This window comes from Ostrea edulis, chromosome 5, assembly GCF_947568905.1.
Source record: "Ostrea edulis chromosome 5, xbOstEdul1.1, whole genome shotgun sequence".
NCBI lineage: Eukaryota > Metazoa > Mollusca > Bivalvia > Ostreida > Ostreidae > Ostrea > Ostrea edulis.
The window spans coordinates 13,357,582-13,376,485 of NC_079168.1; the positions used below are offsets into that span (position 1 = coordinate 13,357,582).

The window sequence follows — 18,904 nt, forward strand, 5'->3', positions numbered from 1 at the left end:
CTTCATAAATCATTATACCCAGTGCTCTTCACACTGACAATTTTACAAGTTATTTCCTGCTAGTTCATGCGACAGCTGTGCAAAATGGTTCGAGAGGTAGCAACGTGACTCCTCATCTAGTCCTCGTGTAAAATTCTGCAGGAAGTGGGCATAAAGTTATACGTATGCAGTCATGTCAAAATTCTATATAACTGTTTTTAAGATACAAAGAGAAACTAACATTAGGTGGCGAGTCCAGTCTTCTCATAAAGGTGGCCAAGGTGGATAAATCCATCTTTTCATCGTACATCTTCACGAAACAATCATCCCCTTTGTGGGAAACTTGGCTACACATCAGGAACCACACTTTGGCATCCTCTACAGTCTCTGGGGAGGATCTACACAAAAACATATCAGATTTTCTTTATAGTACATGTAGCCAATCAAACCATTTCATCGTTAGACTGTTAAAAAACTTTATCAGATTTCTATTATAGTACATGTAGCCAATCAAACCATTTCATCGTTGGACTATTATAAAACGTTAGCTTTATTGCAATATTTTGCATTAAAAATTAACTGGACATATCTTTGTATGCTGGGCTTTACCTCTTGAAGAGATTTACCACTTGATCAACTACAATATATATTTTTCAAAGTTACGTTTCATGAACACAAAGTAAACATTAGTGGGTGGTGGGGGAGTGCTAGTTGTTACACTGTTAATCATACAATTTAATTGTTGACTTCCTGGCAAGCAGTCAATATCAGAGTCCACACTTACACGAGACCAGTCACTGCCGTGGTTGATGTGCTGATAGCAAACTTGAACTTGTGATGGAATGCATAGGCAACCTCCATGAAAATTCGGTGTTCTGATAATAGACACTAAACAATTAGTAAAGTATACTGGGATTTTGAAAGAATCTTTTTCTATCTATTTACCACAAATATTTCTATCAATACAATTGTACTCAAAAGAACAAAGATCTAATCAAAAGCTTTGAAACAATAAATTGAATGTCCTACATATTTACAGTTACTTCCCTTACACTGTAATTTGGGGCATGTTTATCATTAGTTGTCCTATGCTTTCATTAATTGTACGTGTATCATGAATAGTGAACAGAACTGGGTAGTTAAAGTGAAGATTTCATTAATTGTATGTGTATCATGAATAGTGAACAGAACTGGGTAGTTAAAGTGAAGAAATTTTGAAGTACATTTTCTGTGATGAGAAAAGAGAACAATAAGCATGCGTTTTCACACCCCAGGAAGTGACATCAGAGATTAATTAAGTTACACTTTGGTTGTTGTATGCACATAAATATAATAAAGAAACGCTGATATACTCAGGAATGTTGTCATATCTACAAATGCTAAAAGTTTTTGGTCGATAATGACCCTATATTGTTTGCAAAATATGAAATTACATTACATATTTTAAAATTGTCAGATGAAATATTTCTCAAACGGAAACTTGGTTACAATTAGGTCCTGTAAACGTTTTATGTATTCGTAGTACTGATGTCATGAAACGAAGATTGCAATCTACTGCGCACCCCTATATTCTGGGGAAATTACTATAAAACTATTGTGAAAAATATAGGCCAATTACCATAAGTTCCAATGGCTTTCTGGAAGGAAAAGATGATATCGTTGGTCCCCTTGTGTTTGTTTACAAAATTCTCCCTCTCAGTTTCCGTCTGTAATATTGGAACATCTCTGAGGAGGGCTAATCTGTCATAAGAAAATCCCGGGCATAATTGTATTTACTGAAGTTTGTATGTGTAAAGGTAGGATTTACGTCCAGACTTCAGATTAGTGATAAGTACTCGTAAAGTGACCTGGGTATTTACAAAACTGGGCCACGTTTTACAAAAGAACATACGACTAAAACCAAAATCTTCGTTTGCAATTTATTTTATGCTTTATGTTGATCAATTTGTGATTTTAATGTGAATAAGAAGAATTTAGTTATGTAATTTTATATGATTGTGTATAATCTCAAAAAATTAATGAAGCTCACAATTTTTACGAACAATATATGACACATTTTCATATTTACCCCGACCTTTAAACTTGTGACCTCAAAAACAAAAGGTGTACAGTATATCCTTACGTCATGGAGACCCTTCATTTGGAGTTTTGTTACCACAGCTCAAATAGCATTTGTGATATAATCAGGAAACTGTCACACCATTTCTTTCAATAAAAAATGTGACGTTGAACTTTTGACCTTAAAAAGAATAGCGGTCATTCTTAACACACGGAGACTCCTTGAATGAAGTCTTAATTGCTAAAGCTCAAAGAATATTTGTCTAATCGAGGTATCATTCCTGTGGCTGGTGACCTTCATAAAAACAGCAAGGGTCTTCTTCAAGTCATGGCAGCTTTTCATGTGAGCTTTCATGATAAGAACTTTTAAAAACCAGAAACCTGCGATACGTACAGACAGCGACAGACCAACAAAAATGAAATATTCCCCACTTTCCCTAAAAGAGGGGACACTTCAATTCAACCACAAACTTTACTACCTTTCAGTATGAAGATAAAGTGATAAAATTTAGTGACTGCTTATTCATACTTACTGCAAAATATTTGACATAATTGAATTTACATCAAACATGGTTTCAATTTCCAGGGCCAACAGTTCGTTTCCATGGTTATACGTGTAAACAAAACCTGCTGTTCCATCTTGCATGCATTTGTCAACATCAGAGTTTGACGGATCTTGGCAATTTACCTACCAATGAAAAACCTCATATCTATTCTGTATATCTATTGCTACTCTATGTAACATTAATATACATAAGTCTTAACAAGATGTACTGTGAGCAATGCTCACTAAGAATACCCCCGCTTACCCCAATCTCCCAAAGGGTGTTGTTAATAGGTATAAATTACCTCTTTCCTGAGTGTAAAAATATGGTTTGCCTTTGTAGAAGAAAATGGAAGATACAATGTATAGTCCGAACACAAATCCATGGCATAAACCTATAATTTTGACCTTGAGATCAAAGGTCAAGGTCATAAAGAGGTCATGAATGTACATGACACATAGTCTCATGGTGATACACCCATGTCTTATGGTATGACTATGTCAAAACCCTATACTCAATTTTGACCTTGAGGTCAAAGTTCAAGGTCAGATTGAGGTCATGAAGGTACTCGACACATCATCTCATGGTGATACATTCATGTGTCAAATATGATATGCGTATGTCAAAGAACAAAGACGTTATGGCCCGGACATGAATCCATTGTAAAAAACCTTTAATTTTGACCTTGAGGTCAAGGGTCAAGGTCATAGAGAGATCATGAAGGTACTCAACACATTGTATCATGGTGATCTACCTGTGTGCCAAATATGGTATGCCTAAGTCAAAGAACAAAGAAGTTATGGCCCGGACACGAATCTGCACAGACGGACGGACAGACAGACAGAGTGATTCCTATATACCCCCCAGAACTTCATTCGGGGGGTATAAAAATAACTAAACATCATTGAGATGTAGCCAGTTACATGCCTTTGTTTGCAGTGGAAAGCAAATATAAGAATTTTATTACAGGAACATGACATGATATATCTTGATTAATGGTATACATGTAGTGGAAATGCAGGAAATGTTTGGACATATATTGAATTAAGCTATGGTTTTAATAGTATAATCAATAAAATAAAACCTGTCACGTACAGGTCTTTGGAAAATGACTTTGAAAATGGAGGTTCTTTGTCACATTAGGCTTTGATATGATAATGAACCCTAATGAACCCTCGCTGCTACGGCAATAAGCGTCATACGTGGGTAAACATTTCTGGTACTTCACCTACAGCTGGTGACATCTCTACACAGTGGAACATTCTCATATGGAGCATAAAACAGTATACAAATTTAGCTTTTCTGGTGTGTATTTTTAAAGAGAAACTGTCAGTAACCATTGAGAATTGTCTTTAAAAAAGTGGAAAGTGCAAAAAATCACAAATCTGAACGAAACTCTCACACTTTTGTGTATGGTGATAGTAAATGTTAAAAAAGTGAAAATTACTGGAACCATGCATCATGTTTCCATGGCAACGGACCGTACCCACAGTTAAATCATTAGATGTTGATTTTTTCATCTTTTCACAACTATTTCTAATAAAACAATTTCCCAACAATTGTACAGTGAAAGCACTTAGATTATTGTACTTGTGATTGAAAAAATGTGTATTTTCTTGCTTATTCTTAAAAATAAGTCATAAATTACGGTAAAAAAGAGCATTTATGACTTCTTTTCAGACACTATTTTCTCTGAAACGCAGCAGGGCTGACATTAATTCTACATGCCGTTTTTAAGACAGCTATTTATACTACCAATATAGTGAATAAAAACAGTTAAACAATTTACCCTTTTTTGTAAAACCCCTCAAAACTCTACACTAGTGCCTACTATTTTACACATGCAATTATTACTCCCCTTGATGTGAACTCTCTAGAATTAAAGGAAGAAATGAATGAATATCACTTAGCAGACAACATAAAAAATTCTGGATGGTCATTAAGGAATTCATTTAACAGGAAATTTGAAAGGTGATGTAGAGATTTGCCTAATTTTCTGTAAATCAAATTTTATATGTTAGTTAATAGTGAAGTTAGAATCCATGTCATCATTCCAAATTCATACAAACTGTCTCAATGACAGAAAGATCTAGTAAATTAATAGTAAACACCGGTAAATAAGATTCCAAGTATTTCTATTGTAGAACACTTGTTTCTTTTTAAAAAAAAACCCAAAGATCCGCCTAATAGAAATATCTAAATCATATATTTTCTACACTCATGCTGAATCAGTAATAATATGTTGTACAGTGTGACCGTTGAGACGAGCGAAGCCCATTAACATCTTGCAACACGACTTATAGACATTTTATCCGCCTCTTTATTTAACGCGGGAAATATCATGCGGTGGATGTAAACAGTTACATCGTGACGTCATATTAGCTGCAATTTTCTTCTTCTTTTAAACCAAGCAAACACAAAACGTTTGAAGCTATGAGAAATCTTGTCTGGAATTTAAAAACGTTTATGGTACTTTCTAAACATTCTAATTGATTTAATTACGGGATTGTCAATGAAGTATACCGCAGTGACGGTGACATTTTTCCAGAAGCATTATGGGTGATACTCATCTTCTTTCAACTGATAAAGAGCAAATCACGTGACTCATATGTGTAATCATTGGAGCGAGCTCGATCGTCACGTTGCTTCACGACGCGAGCTTCACTCACCATCAATGCTGACGTCACACTTTCACCTCATATTGCGTCATACTCAACATGCATTGTGACACACTTTTTGTGTATTCAAAGTATTTCATTCTCAATGAAATAATTTATCTTCTATCAAATGGTCAATGTAATTTTTATTATAATGCAATTCATTTTTCAAAATAATGTATACGTAACGATGTGGATTGTTGTTCTGATGAGAAGGTAGAAGGGGGGGGGGGGTATTTTGTTGGTAGATCCTCTAACAAATATCCCATCATTAGGCTATGAGTATAGTACACACATTTTCCAATTACAAATTTTGTAATTCATATATTTTAGACCACATTCATATTTCAAATGTAAAAACAATACTCTTTCATAGAGATTTCGATATAGAAATACTTGAGGCCTATACTTATTCCAACATCTTACATGTATGTATCAAATGGCAGACCCCCGCCCCCCAACAGTAAACTTAACGAACCTGGTGATTTTAATTATGTTCTATGACCTTGTTATGTACATTTTCCCAAAGTTGATACTTTTTAAGAGTATTATTCATAAAGTAGCATTGTGTTTATCTACACATGAGTTTGAAAAATAAATTTGTAAAGTTTTGAAAATATAATCTTGTGGTTCATTTAACTTTCCTGATATTTATATCTATTTCCTGATATTTATATCTATTTCCTGATATTTCTTTATTCTATATCAACTTTGCATAGCTCTATTCAATTTATCTTCCCAATCATAAGGAAGTTATAATTGATTCATGTAGTAATGCACTGCAAGCATCCATCAAACAAACTTAATTAATATATGTGTGGGACTCTCTCTCTCTCTCTCTCTCTCTCTCTCTCTCTCTCTATATATATATATATATAAAATAATATATATATATATATATATATATATATATATAATAATATATATATATAAACTATAATGTATTAAACCACAGCAATATGTGATTTTTTTTAAAAAAATACACAGGTTTGTTGGTAGATAAAGATATATACATGTTTAAATTAAATCAAAATGCAGTTTAGGTCAACTGATTAAATATGAAGGGCATTGGTTAATGTATGTGACCTTGAGATTGTAGGACAAGGTCATTTACAAGTTTCAATAGAATTTAGCATGTCCTTAGAAAGTAATTGATGCACCCAGAACGCAAACGTTCTTGACCTAAATTAGATCATTAGCCTAGTAATAAGATAAATTTTTGAAAATATAGCTGAACATGAAAAAAATGGTGTTTTGGTCAGGTCAGTAACAAAAAACTAAAAGTTGTTTAACTGATTTTATTTTTTTGAATAAAAATCTAACATTTGTTATTTCTTTCTATATAAAAGACCTTGCATGATTGTGTTGCGTTTCTGAAAAAAGTTAGCTCAAAAATGTATTGTTTTATTGAATTTTTGACTATACAATGCAAGGTATGTTGGTTGCCATGGCAACTATTTTTTTTGCTGAGATATTTAAATTTTTTATTTCAACAAAATTTTATATAAGCCTTTTTCATTTACCTTAAATTAAAAAAATATGCATCTTATTATCTTAATTGTATTTATTTTGGACTTTAAAGAGGTATATTTCACTGTTTTTTCAAGGACTTTGTCCTTGTTACCATGGTAACAACAAAGTGACTAATAACTCTGTGTTAATTGAGTTTAAGTGACTCACACATGCGTTTTGAATGATTTTATCAATAACACTGCATAAAATTGTAGAATTTTTCAATAAATTTTTTTTTTTGCACTTTCCAAAAAATTCTCCATGATTATTAATAGGGAGGTACATCACACCAGTATTAAGGATGTATATCACACCAGTATTAAGGAGGTATATCACACCAGTATTAAGGAGGTATATCACCCTAGTATTAAAGAGGTATGTCATGTACACCAGTATTAAGGATGTATATCACGAGTTATATCACACCAGTATTAGGGAGGTACATCACACCAGTATTAAAGGCCGAGGTTTTCAACCGGTCAGTTTTCCTCAGGTAAGTTAAGTGAGAGGCTAATTTAAGGCAGGTGTGAAGCCCCGAGCCTGAGAAAGCCCTGTAAACTTGTATATACCGTCCCAAATACACAGGATGTTATCTGTGTTACCTGCATTACCTGTACGTTTTTGTAAGATTGAAAAATTCATGGTAGTCATTTTTCTTGTGCAGGTTAATCGAAACATTGATGATTAAATCTAGACTTAAATTATGAATCAAACGTAAAAATTAAAACTCGACAACCTATTATATTCTATTATAATTTATGTAATCGTATGCAAAATTTACTACTATTATTGTGTGACTATCACTACATGAAAAAGCCAAAACTGTTTCCCTATTGAGCAGGTTTATGTGGTAAGCATCAAAAGATTGCACGGACGACTCAATCACCAGTTAAGATAGATAAGGTATACACAAAGACTAGTAATTAAATGTCCATCAATTTCTAGCATCCAATCTGAAGTTAATTTCTCCTGATTGACAAGCGTTCACAGACCAGGTAAATTTGAAGGCGGTGCTTATTTTCTCAGTCTTTAAGGAGGTATATCACACTAATATTAAGGAGGTATATCACACTAATATTAAGGAGGTATATCACAGTAGTAATAAGGAGGTATATCACACTATAGTATTAAGAAGGTATATCACACCAGTATTAACTTAATAAGAAGGTATTTAACACCAGAGAAAACTGTTTTGAATGGAAAGTGGCATATGTGTTCACCAATACTTCTTGAATTGAAAACTTTTAAAATTTACTTTATTTAGTGCAAAAATGTATTTTAAAGTAGAACGTACTCAAGAAAAAAATTAAGACTCTTTCAGATTTGAAATCACAAGCCATCGATTACACATTCACCCACTGAGCTAAACAACTAGCCAATGAAATTTTTAAAAAGCAGTGGCCACAGTCAGGTCAAGTCACCTCATGGACCAGGTCAAGGGTTCTCATTTTCCTATGTTGAACTGGTGATCAATTGTTTTATTATACTGATATAGAAATAAACCTCAATCTGATATATATCCTGCATTTGTAAAATGCATTTAGATTTTTTAATACTCTTTGTGTGTTGCGTCAATCATTTCAAGAAGTAGGCTACAAGCTCTACCATGGATGCATGGATGTGGGATTGTGCACCGAATTTAAAATTTCAAAGATAATTCAAATGATCTTTTTTGTCTTTAAAAAAAACCAGACAGCTGGTTTATTGCAAAAATCAGTATAATTCTATGTCTGATATAAGTCCTACCTCTGTAACAATACAAATAATGATCTTCAAACTATCTCAGTCCTACTTAGTTGGTTACAATAGAGATCCAGGCATAATGTAAATTGTGCACTAAAAATGATGACATAATTTCTGCATATAATAAACAAAGGAGCAAAGGAACAGAACTTGTCTATCAGAAGTCCACCTAAGATTGGGGTTTGATTCACTCGAAATAATCATTACTTTTATGATGTCGTCATTCTAATAAATTTAAAAGCAATCAAATTCAGCCGTCATTAATAATTATGACTGGTCAATATTATGTACATGCAGTGATTTGGAGGTCATTATTACAGTAAACAGTACATTTTTGAGTCATTATTGAATTCTAAAGGCTTCCAAACAGAAAATTAATAATACAGGTATAATAACATTTGATATTGCCTGGAAACACTCAAAACTTTCAACAATGACTTCTATTTTTAAGACGCACTTTGCCAAACTTCTTCTTAAGGGCAGTATGTTGTAATATTGTTGTATATGGTGATAGATATTAATTTAGTAAAACTCATAATTCAACTCATAAGGTCCATATAAAAATATTCATTTCTTACTAAATTAGCCTTATCAAGCCATATAGCTGAACTAAGGAACAAACCTGTTCACCTCATCTAAAATGAATGAGATTAACGCAGAAAATAAAGTATCAAAAACCAGGTTGCCAACATGGTGAACAACTCCCCCCCCCCCCCCCCCCCCAACATATTTCAATGTTTTGTTCTGATTTTATATTACTTTCACAATTTCATAAAACAATTTACAAACCAATCATGAAAACAAAATTTGGCAGTTTATGAAAGGCACCTCAAAGCCACAGAAAAGAGATGCTGAAAATTGTGGGAGAGCATGACTGAGAATGGACTGGGTGTCATTGACAACGATGTGGAATTGTGGGAAAGCATGACAGAGATTGAGAACGATGTGGAATTGTGGGAGAACATGACATAGATTGAGAACGATGTGGAATTGTGGGAGAACATGACAGATTGAGAATGATGTGGAATTGTGGGAGAGCATGACAGAGATTGAGAACGATGTGGAATTGTGGGAGAATATGACAGAGATTAAGAATGATGTGGAATTGTGGGAAAGCATGATAGAGATTGAGAACGATGTGGAATTGTGGACGAACATGACAAAGATTGAGAACGATGTGGAATTGTGGGAGAACATGACATAGATTGAGAACGATGTGGAATTGTGGACGAACATGACAAAGATTGAGAACGATGTGGAATTGTGGGAGAACATGACATAGATTGAGAACGATGTGGAATTGTGGGAGAACATGACAGAGATTGAGAACGATGTGGAATTGTGGGAGAACATGACAGAGACTGAGAACGATGTGGAATTGTGGGAGAACATGACAGAGATTGAGAACGATGTGGAATTGTGGGAGAGCATGACAGAGATTGAAAATGAAAGTTTTGTTTGTTAGTTGTTTTGCGTCCCATCTGAGAATTTTTCACCCAAGTAGAGACGACACCAACTGTAGGTGAAGTGCCACATATGTGACGTTTACTTACCACTGTAGCATGTGCAGTGAGGGTTCTAATTATGCTATAACCTAAGGTGACATGGGCCTCCATTTTTAAGGTAATATCTGGAAATTTTTAAGCAACATAATATGGGCACATAGATCTCAATGTGGGCCCATAGACTTGGAAAAGTAAGGGATCAACATGGCCCCAAAAGTTCCAACTGTAGACCACTGTTACTGACTTATATCGCAACTTTTCATCCTGAAATATGAGGTGTACAATTAATGTGAAATATTCAATAATGTGTCTGAATGGCTTGACGGTGACCTACTTCATGACGAAAGACAATGAACCAGGACGTTATTTTTATCTTCATCCAGGTAAACTTCAATAAGGTGACCTAAAACTGGGTCTTCATCCAACTGAAATACGGAGACCATGTGGAAAGTACAAAATGAGAAACATGCAAGCAAAAAAACCCCAAAAACACCACAAATTACTTTTTGAATATCATCATCATTAAATTTACCACTTTGGCATTCACTGCACGTACAACACACTTTGAGATATACATTTGCATTCCACAGGTAGCATCATATAGTGCCAACATTAATTTTACTTGGTTCATTTGAAATGTATTACAATATTTTCCAATTTTTTAAATTAAGTTAAAATGGTAAATGTGCTGTCTTTTTGTGACAGGAATTCAACAGGCCCTTCATCTTGCTGAGTCTAGACATATTTACTGATCTCTCAAGGACAGAGACACAGTTTAGACAAATTTACTGATCTCACAAGGACAGAGACACAGTTTAGAAGCAATTAACACACCCCAAATTTTCCAAAAGAAATTTTTTAACGAATTCCTAACCCATGTTGTTTAATTTGCCCTAAAAGTATCTTACAACATCATTTGAATATTTGATATAATAAACTTACCACTCCCAGCTTTATGTTGTACAACCCAAGATATTCTGCCGATTTATCATATTCAAAATAAAAACCTCTGTGTCGGGGGTTATCTGAAATTATAATAAAAATCTCTCAACAACAAAAGAATAAAAATGTAACATACCTTATTTACACCTCACCTGTCTGTGTGTAGTACACATATACAAATCTAAACTTTATCTTTATTAATTACCCAATGTTTTGTTAGTAATAACATAATAGTGTGCTGCCACTAATTATCTTATTTTTCTATTTCAAAGCACTTATAATGTTCTATGATTTTTGTCGTGTTTGCACTTTTCAAGACTAAACTAAAACATGATTTTTCTTCAGTTGATGTGAACTTTCCCACAATTCAGCTTAACTTCAGATGATTGTATGCTATGTTCTTCTTAATAAACTTTATAGACAAACTAGTGTCACTTTCCCATCAATACAGATGAATATTAGTATCTCATATATGAGCTATCTCTAATACACTGATGTCAGAATGGTTGGTTGGTTGATTGTATATTGTTTAACGTCCCTCTCGAGAATTTTTCACTCATATGGAGACGTCAACACTGCCGATAAAGGGCTGCAAAATTTAGGCCTATGCTTGGCGCTTACGGCTTGTGAGCAGGGAGGGATATTTATCGTGCCACACCTGCTGTGATGTGGGGCCTTGATTTTTGCAGTCTCATCTGAAGGAGTCACATTTAGTCGCCTCTTATGACAAGCAAAGGGTAATGAGGACTGAATGTCTTTAAGGTCCCCAACCATAATTCTATATGGTGTATCTAAAAGTACAGTCAAATTTCCACTCTGCTAAATATACCTAATTTTCACACATTCCTGCTCGCGGCTATTCACAACCGTTAAAACTGGATGCTTACTAATCCGCACTCTCTGTGAGGTACCTGAGTTACGTTAATTGGCATGACAGCTTGAGTGTTCAGCACAGTTTGCATCCATCAAATGATTAAAAATCCTCTGCAAATTATAGGTTACCACACCTGATATTACGGATAGTGTACCTAATAATACAAGCTAAATGATTAATATTCCTTATGTAAAGATTTTCGAAGTACAATTATGAAGCGTGATAATTCATTATGATAATACACGTCATACTATTAACAGGAGAATAGATAAAACACAGATTTTTTTCCAAAGTAAACTTGAATTCAACCAATAAGAGGTCAGTTGCCTATATAAAGATGTACAAACAAATTAAATTTTCATCATTTGACATATCTCAAAGATGTCACACTGTGCAAAAGTCCTTTTCCCGGAAATCCTGAGAAATGAATGCCGTAGAGAGGAAGTACAATCTACAAATTACTACAGCAGACCTACATCACACAGTTCCTTGGGGACAAAGATGTCTCTGATGGTTACAGAAATGTAGTCATTGAGTTTGCATCACCAGACTGAATATGGCCTTGCTTCCCCTAGTCATTACTCAGAATCGTTCTCTCTCTTTTATGCTTTCCTATTCATCATCCACTTTCTGTAACAGCACCAGCATTAGCAATCAATCTTTCCATATTTTCCTAATTCATATCTTATTAATTGATTATTTCTTTATTTTATAACATCTATACTTAGTCTTCTAATTATTTCTTTACACTTTAATTATTAATATACTTCAACACCAGTATTTTTTGTCTTTGTCACTTTATTTATCTATCTTTCATATTTTCTTTTTTCACCACAGCTCTACACTAGTACTGAAGCTTCACACCTCCAGGTAAGAAAAACTTATAATGACCCATCACAAGAACAAGTTAATAAATCCTAAATTATACTGATTAATTAACCTGTTCTCTGTTATGTCATGTCAATATGTAGACAATTGGTTTTTCCTCAGCCAATGTAGTTTAGTTTTAGTGCTAGTTTGCATTTGTTTTTTCTTATTCATCTTAGTTTTCATTTCTATGTAAATATTCTGTCATCCCGATGAAGGAACAGTTGTCCTGAAAATTTGACCATTTCATGTTGTTCCATGTCATTGGTCATTTTCAGTGCTTTATATATAGTTTTAAAAATGTAATGTACTCCTGAAGAAGTAAAGAAACTAGTCGAGTTCATACTCAATCTGTTTGTGTCTAGCATATATTTAATTATTACACCAGTTATGACACCAGGGCTAAATTGTTCTGTAAAACAGTAGATTTTCTATATCATTTCAATGAATCATATTTGTAGATATTCTATATCATCCTATATACATATTCACATCTAAAACTTTGATCCCTATTGTGCCCCCCCCTACCCCCCCCCCCCCCCCCTCCTGGGGGGGGGGGGGGGGGGCATGATTTTAACAAACTTGAATCTGCACTATCTCAGGAAGCTTTGAGAAGATTTTTAAAGATTTTCCCTACATATATCTATGTAAAACTTTGATCTCATGTTGTGGCACCAACCTACCCCCCCCCCCCCCCCACTGCCATGATTTTAACAACCTTGAATTTGCACCATGTCAGTAAGCTTTCATGTAAATTTCAGCTCTTATGGCCCAGTGGTTCTTGAGAAGATTTTTAAATGACCCCACCATATTTTTGCATTTTTGTGATTATCTCCCCTTTGAAGGGGACATGACCCTTCATTAGAACAAACTTGAAAGTCCTTCACCCAAGGATGATTTTTGGCAAGTTTGGTTGAAATTGGCTCAGAAGTTCTAGAGAAGTCAAAAATGTGAAAAGTTTACAGACAGGTGGACAACGGGTGATCAGAAAAGCTCACTTGAGCTTTCAGCTCGGGTGAACTAACAATTAAGTTTCTTTGTCTCCATCTATTCTTTTCCTTGCATATACACAGGCAAACAGTTTTAATAACTTCCGTCTGTGTCTGGATGCGTAGAAGTGTGCAAGGTTGATAATATGCGTACATGTGTAACTGATGTTGGAAAATTTAATAAAAAATATAATGTCTAAAAAAAGGAAGATATTTTATATCATTTCATTGTGCCAGCACATCATATTCAAATGAATTTTGTATTTACAAATGTATGACTAAGTAATTTTATCCGTGAAAAAAATCTAAAACTACCTAATACTATATCATTCATCTATATGCAAACAAAAGTTATCTGATCAAATTTTTCCTCAACCATGACAACATATGTTCAATGCAACCTGTGTACAACGTACCACTCGATCACTAGAACTTCACAAAAAGCTGAACATATTGGGAATCAACCTAAAATACCCATGGTACATGCCGTGGATCTAGTACATCTACTGACCTACATTACAAGTTAAAGTTACTATTAAATTAATGATTTAACACACATCCCAATCAAATTCCCAGTAAATCTAAATTAGGTATGATTAAAAAATTAAAGCCACCAGAAAAGAATGGCATAATACACAGTAGATATTTTCAAATGCAAGACTTAAAAATGAAATATCCACTTACTTGATATATTTTAATACTCTGAATAAGTAAAATAAGTAAGTAAATTTTATCTAAAGTCGACACTGTAATACATTCCAGAAATCAACACAACCTCTGAAGAGCTTTTAACCAACTTACTACTGTAGCAATTCTTCAATTCAAATCCTAATTTCTGTCAAGAAAAAGTAACGTTCTATTTTATACACGATCTTTTCTGGTGGCTTTATAAGGGAATTTGATATTTTTATTTTTACCGTCAAAAAGTGCACTACGTGATTTATTTTTTCCCCATGTGTACATTAATTGTTACTTACCTACGTGAAAATAATACAGAACTCTGATGGTTTCACTTTGCTTGAATCCTGGAAGATCGTCCTTTTCTACTAATTTGGCATGTTTAAACTGATCAACGGTAAACCCTGCTGCGTCCGTATCACATAATAAAAATACAAAAATTGACAGGTGTGCGATTAAAATTTTTACAAGCGTCCTCATTGTGAAAGGAAGTCTTTCTGAGCTCTGTTTCTAATACTGTTTCAACAAATTTAGAAAGAAAGACAAAACCAATAAGAAAAAGGAATAAAATATATTCAGGTACACATCCAGTGCACTGTCTTGTGTAACTGAAACCTATATATAGGCCTACTTATACTGGCCTAACTAGGCCATTTACTACTTTCACTTCGATGTGAAATTTCGAACCCGATGCAAATAAGGTATGCCTTTATGAACGTACTGATATGTCGAATGTGAAATCAATATACAGAAAATATACTTAGCGGACGGATCAATGAATTTTATTCTAATTAGATCTCCCCTTCTTAAAGACCATGGAGTGTTAGGGGCCCTGTCCTCAAGCTGTATTTTATTTAATTCATCTTCTCCCCAGTTTAAATAAATATGTCCCAGAAGATATGTTCATTCGTTTGCTTATGCTGTAGACCTGTGCGGATATAGGAGGAGGTTGGCCTTTTTCTGAGATTGGTAAAAAAAAATTATATCTTTTTGTGGTGCTATAGAAAAAACAATTAAAATTTTACTAAACTTAATGATGAACAAAAATTCATTTACATATAATGTTCGGAAGAACCATCTATTCTAAATATAACTGGAAAAATTACTTTGAACAATATAGGACACTGTATTTGCATGTAACTATGTGTTATATAGTCACTTCTTTCTTTACTTGTATATGTATATGTACAGTATTTGTATATATTTTCATGCTGTCTCTTGAGGGCCCTTGATTTGAAAATAAAATATGTTCTATATTCGTATTTAATTGTTTATTTTAATGTCGAGCTTCGTTTATGATATACATTTATGTATAAGCGTTTACATAGATTTCGTGATAAAGACCCCCCACCTAAAAAAAAATAATACACGGTCGGCAGGTAGCATGGTCTATAGGGGGACCAACGGAAAGGAAACGTTGATGTTCAGAATAGTCTGAAAATTATTGACAAGTGAAAAGTAAAGAAAACTATGCGATAGTTTTGCCCTTTCATTAAGGGGGTGGTTCTTCACTGCTTGGGTTCCATTCATCCGTTCAAGCTTACATCCTACATTTCCAGTACCCACGTTCACTGCCGCTAAAAAAAAAGGTTGGGGGGGGTCAGCAAATATACATGCATCTTTCTTTCTATGTGAAAAGAACTAACTTTGTATGTAAAAATAACGAAACATGTACAAATGTACTTTGTCAATAGGGGATCTTTTGCTTTGTGTCTGGTATTGAGTGATCCTTGGAGAGAAAAACCCGGAGTCATACACTGTTGTAATTCGACATTTTCCCTCGCTTGTGTTCTGAAATCCAGCTCAAAACTAAGTTTTTTCGTGGATCCTTAAGAGATGAGTTCTTTTGATCATTTTTAAAAAAAAATTGTAAATAAAGAGTGAATGCAAATAATAAACTGTCATATTCCCTCTGCTCAGAAAATTCTTTATTATTGCATCATACCATAAACCTATTGTAGTTACAATATGTATTTTCACAAAAACAAAACGAATATCATTATGCATGCTGAACTCTTTTTTGATATTTAAAGCAGAAAAATGTGTTCCAATTTCGACATGAAATTTGCCAGTGTTCAAAATACTTCACCTTAGCCAACATGTCACAATCTTTCATGAAGAGGTGTGTGTATTGTGTGTGTGTGTGTGTGTGGGGGGGGGGGGGGGGGGGTGCTTTCTAGTCACCCGAATTACGCCGAGCAAATTTGGGGATTCAGTAAAATATATCTCTTTTTTTATTTTACATGCATTTTGCTTTGAAAATATTTTTAATTTTTTTTAAAAACAATATTTATTCAATAATTTGATTGGATTGGGTAGCAGGCTTAAGCTTAAATATGAGCCCTCTCCCTAATGACCGAACAGGATATGTACATGTACAAAATTGTATAACATATGTAATGTAATTTGGGGTTTACGTGTATATAAGAAAAAAAAGATTAACAACTGTATAGCATTTGCACACAATACAATTCAGAGTATTGTACAAGCAAAAATCTAGTATTTACTGGTTTATGGAACATGCGTTTGCCTATGTACCATTTCTATGTCGAATTTGCACTGATACAGGTGAATAAAATATATACAAGCTTGAGAGGTAGGCAAGTGTACGCTCTATAATTTCTGAAGCAATATATACTTCGAATTTGTAAATTTTTGGCCAAAAAATGAAAAAGGTTGGAATTTTCAGTGATTTCCTGTGAAACTGAAACATGTATATGTAAAAACCGACACTAATATCGAGATAGACATGATCTGGGTTATTAAAATCATTATCTACATTTTTGTCCATGATGACTTTTCAAAGTGCGCATATTATGACCCTTTTCGATCTCAAATCTTTATTTTACTCAAAACTGCAGGGCTCTATTTAGCTATTCATGGCTTTTGTTCTTGGCAAAATCGAATTGAAATTTTGACATGTTTGAACAATTTCTTAAAATATACGAAATTGCACGTTTTTGTTTTTCTTTTCCTTTTATAATTCATTTTTTGTTTGTTTGTTTCTTGTCTTTTTCTAATTTCAAGTTTAAATTATTTAGTTCTAAGGCATTAAAACAATTTAGGTTTTAAGATTTTTTTGGTTGTTAGTTTGTTTTAAAGTACTCTTCGAGATTTTTTTTCACTCAGATTGAGACGTCAGCAGCTGAACACGAAGTGTCACATATTTTGACCTATGTATAGCGCTCAGGGCCGTAGCAGTGAGGGTTCTTTATCATGCCAATGCCTGTCGTGAGATGGGACTTCAGTTTTCAAGTTCACATTCGAAAAAGACATGACTCTCACTTCAAAAAGCCGGGCATTTGGTAACGGAGCGAGCAATCACTACCTATGTTTACGTCTTAGATCGGATGCATTTAGCCATTACATACTTGCAGCTCAAAGCGCTTAAGCGTCACAACTTACATTTGGCTCAGCGCCACTACTCAGTACTTACAGCTCACAGCGCTACAACTTACAGCTCACAGTGCCACTACTTACAGCTCACAGCGCCACTACTCACAGCACCACTACTTACAGCTCACCTACTTACAGCTCACAGCACCACTACTTACAGCTCACAGTGCTACAACTTACAGCTCACAGCGCCACTACTTACAGCTCACAGCACCACTACTTACAGCTCACAGCGCCACTACTTACAGCGCTACAACTTACAGCTCACAGCACCACTACTTACAGCTCACAGCACCACTACTTACAGCTCACAGCGCCACTACTTACAGCGCTACAACTTACAGCTCACAGCACCACTACTTACAGCTCACAGCACCACTACTTACAGCTCACAGCGCCACTACTTACAGCTCATAGTGCCACTACTTACAGCTCATAGTGCCACTACTTACAGCGCTACAACTTACAGCTCACAGCACCACTACTTACAGCTCACAGCGCCACTACTTACAGCTCACAGTGCTACAACTTACAGCTCACAGCGCCACTACTTACAGCTCACAGCGCTACAACTTACAGCTCACAGTGCCACTACCTACAGCTCTACTACTTACAGCTCACAGCGCCATACTTACAGCGGAACTACTTACAGCTCACAGTGTCACTACTTACAGCTCACAGTGTCACTACTTACAGCTCATAGTGCCACTACTTACAGCTCATAGTGCCACTACTTACAGCTCACAGTGTCACTACTTACAGCTCATAGTGCCACTACTTACAGCTCACAGTGTCACTACTTATAGCTCACAGTGCCACTACTTACAGCTCACAGCGTCAAAACTTACACACAACTCACAGTGTCAAAATTTACACACAACTCACAGCGTCGTTATTTACAAACGACTCACAGCTCCACTACTTACACACAACTCACAGCGTCACTACTTACATACAACTCACAGCGTCACTACTTACATACAACTCACAGCGTCGTTATTTAACGACTCACAGCGTCACTACTTACATACAACTCACAGCGTCGTTATTTAACGACTCACAGCGTCACTACTTACATACAACTCACAGCGTCATTATTTACAAACGACTCACAGCTCCACTACTTACACACAACTCACAGCGTCACTACTTACATACA

The 18,904-nt window shown here is 34.7% G+C and overlaps 1 protein-coding gene across 1 annotated transcript in view; it reads right to left on the reverse strand.

Moving 5' to 3' along the window:
* LOC125649655 (thioredoxin domain-containing protein 16-like) overlaps positions 1-15,076 on the reverse strand; it is a 36,240-nt gene extending 21,164 nt beyond the window's left edge. Inside the window, exons 1-6 of the mRNA XM_048877329.2 lie at positions 14,649-15,076; positions 10,942-11,024; positions 2,571-2,725; positions 1,598-1,719; positions 764-854; positions 221-377 (exon numbers count right to left, since the gene is read on the reverse strand). Coding sequence (XP_048733286.2) covers positions 221-377; positions 764-854; positions 1,598-1,719; positions 2,571-2,725; positions 10,942-11,024; positions 14,649-14,829 — 789 coding nt within the window. The 5' untranslated portion in view covers positions 14,830-15,076. The remainder of the gene's footprint in view (positions 1-220; positions 378-763; positions 855-1,597; positions 1,720-2,570; positions 2,726-10,941; positions 11,025-14,648) is intronic.
* Between the last annotated feature and the right edge of the window lie 3,828 nt (positions 15,077-18,904).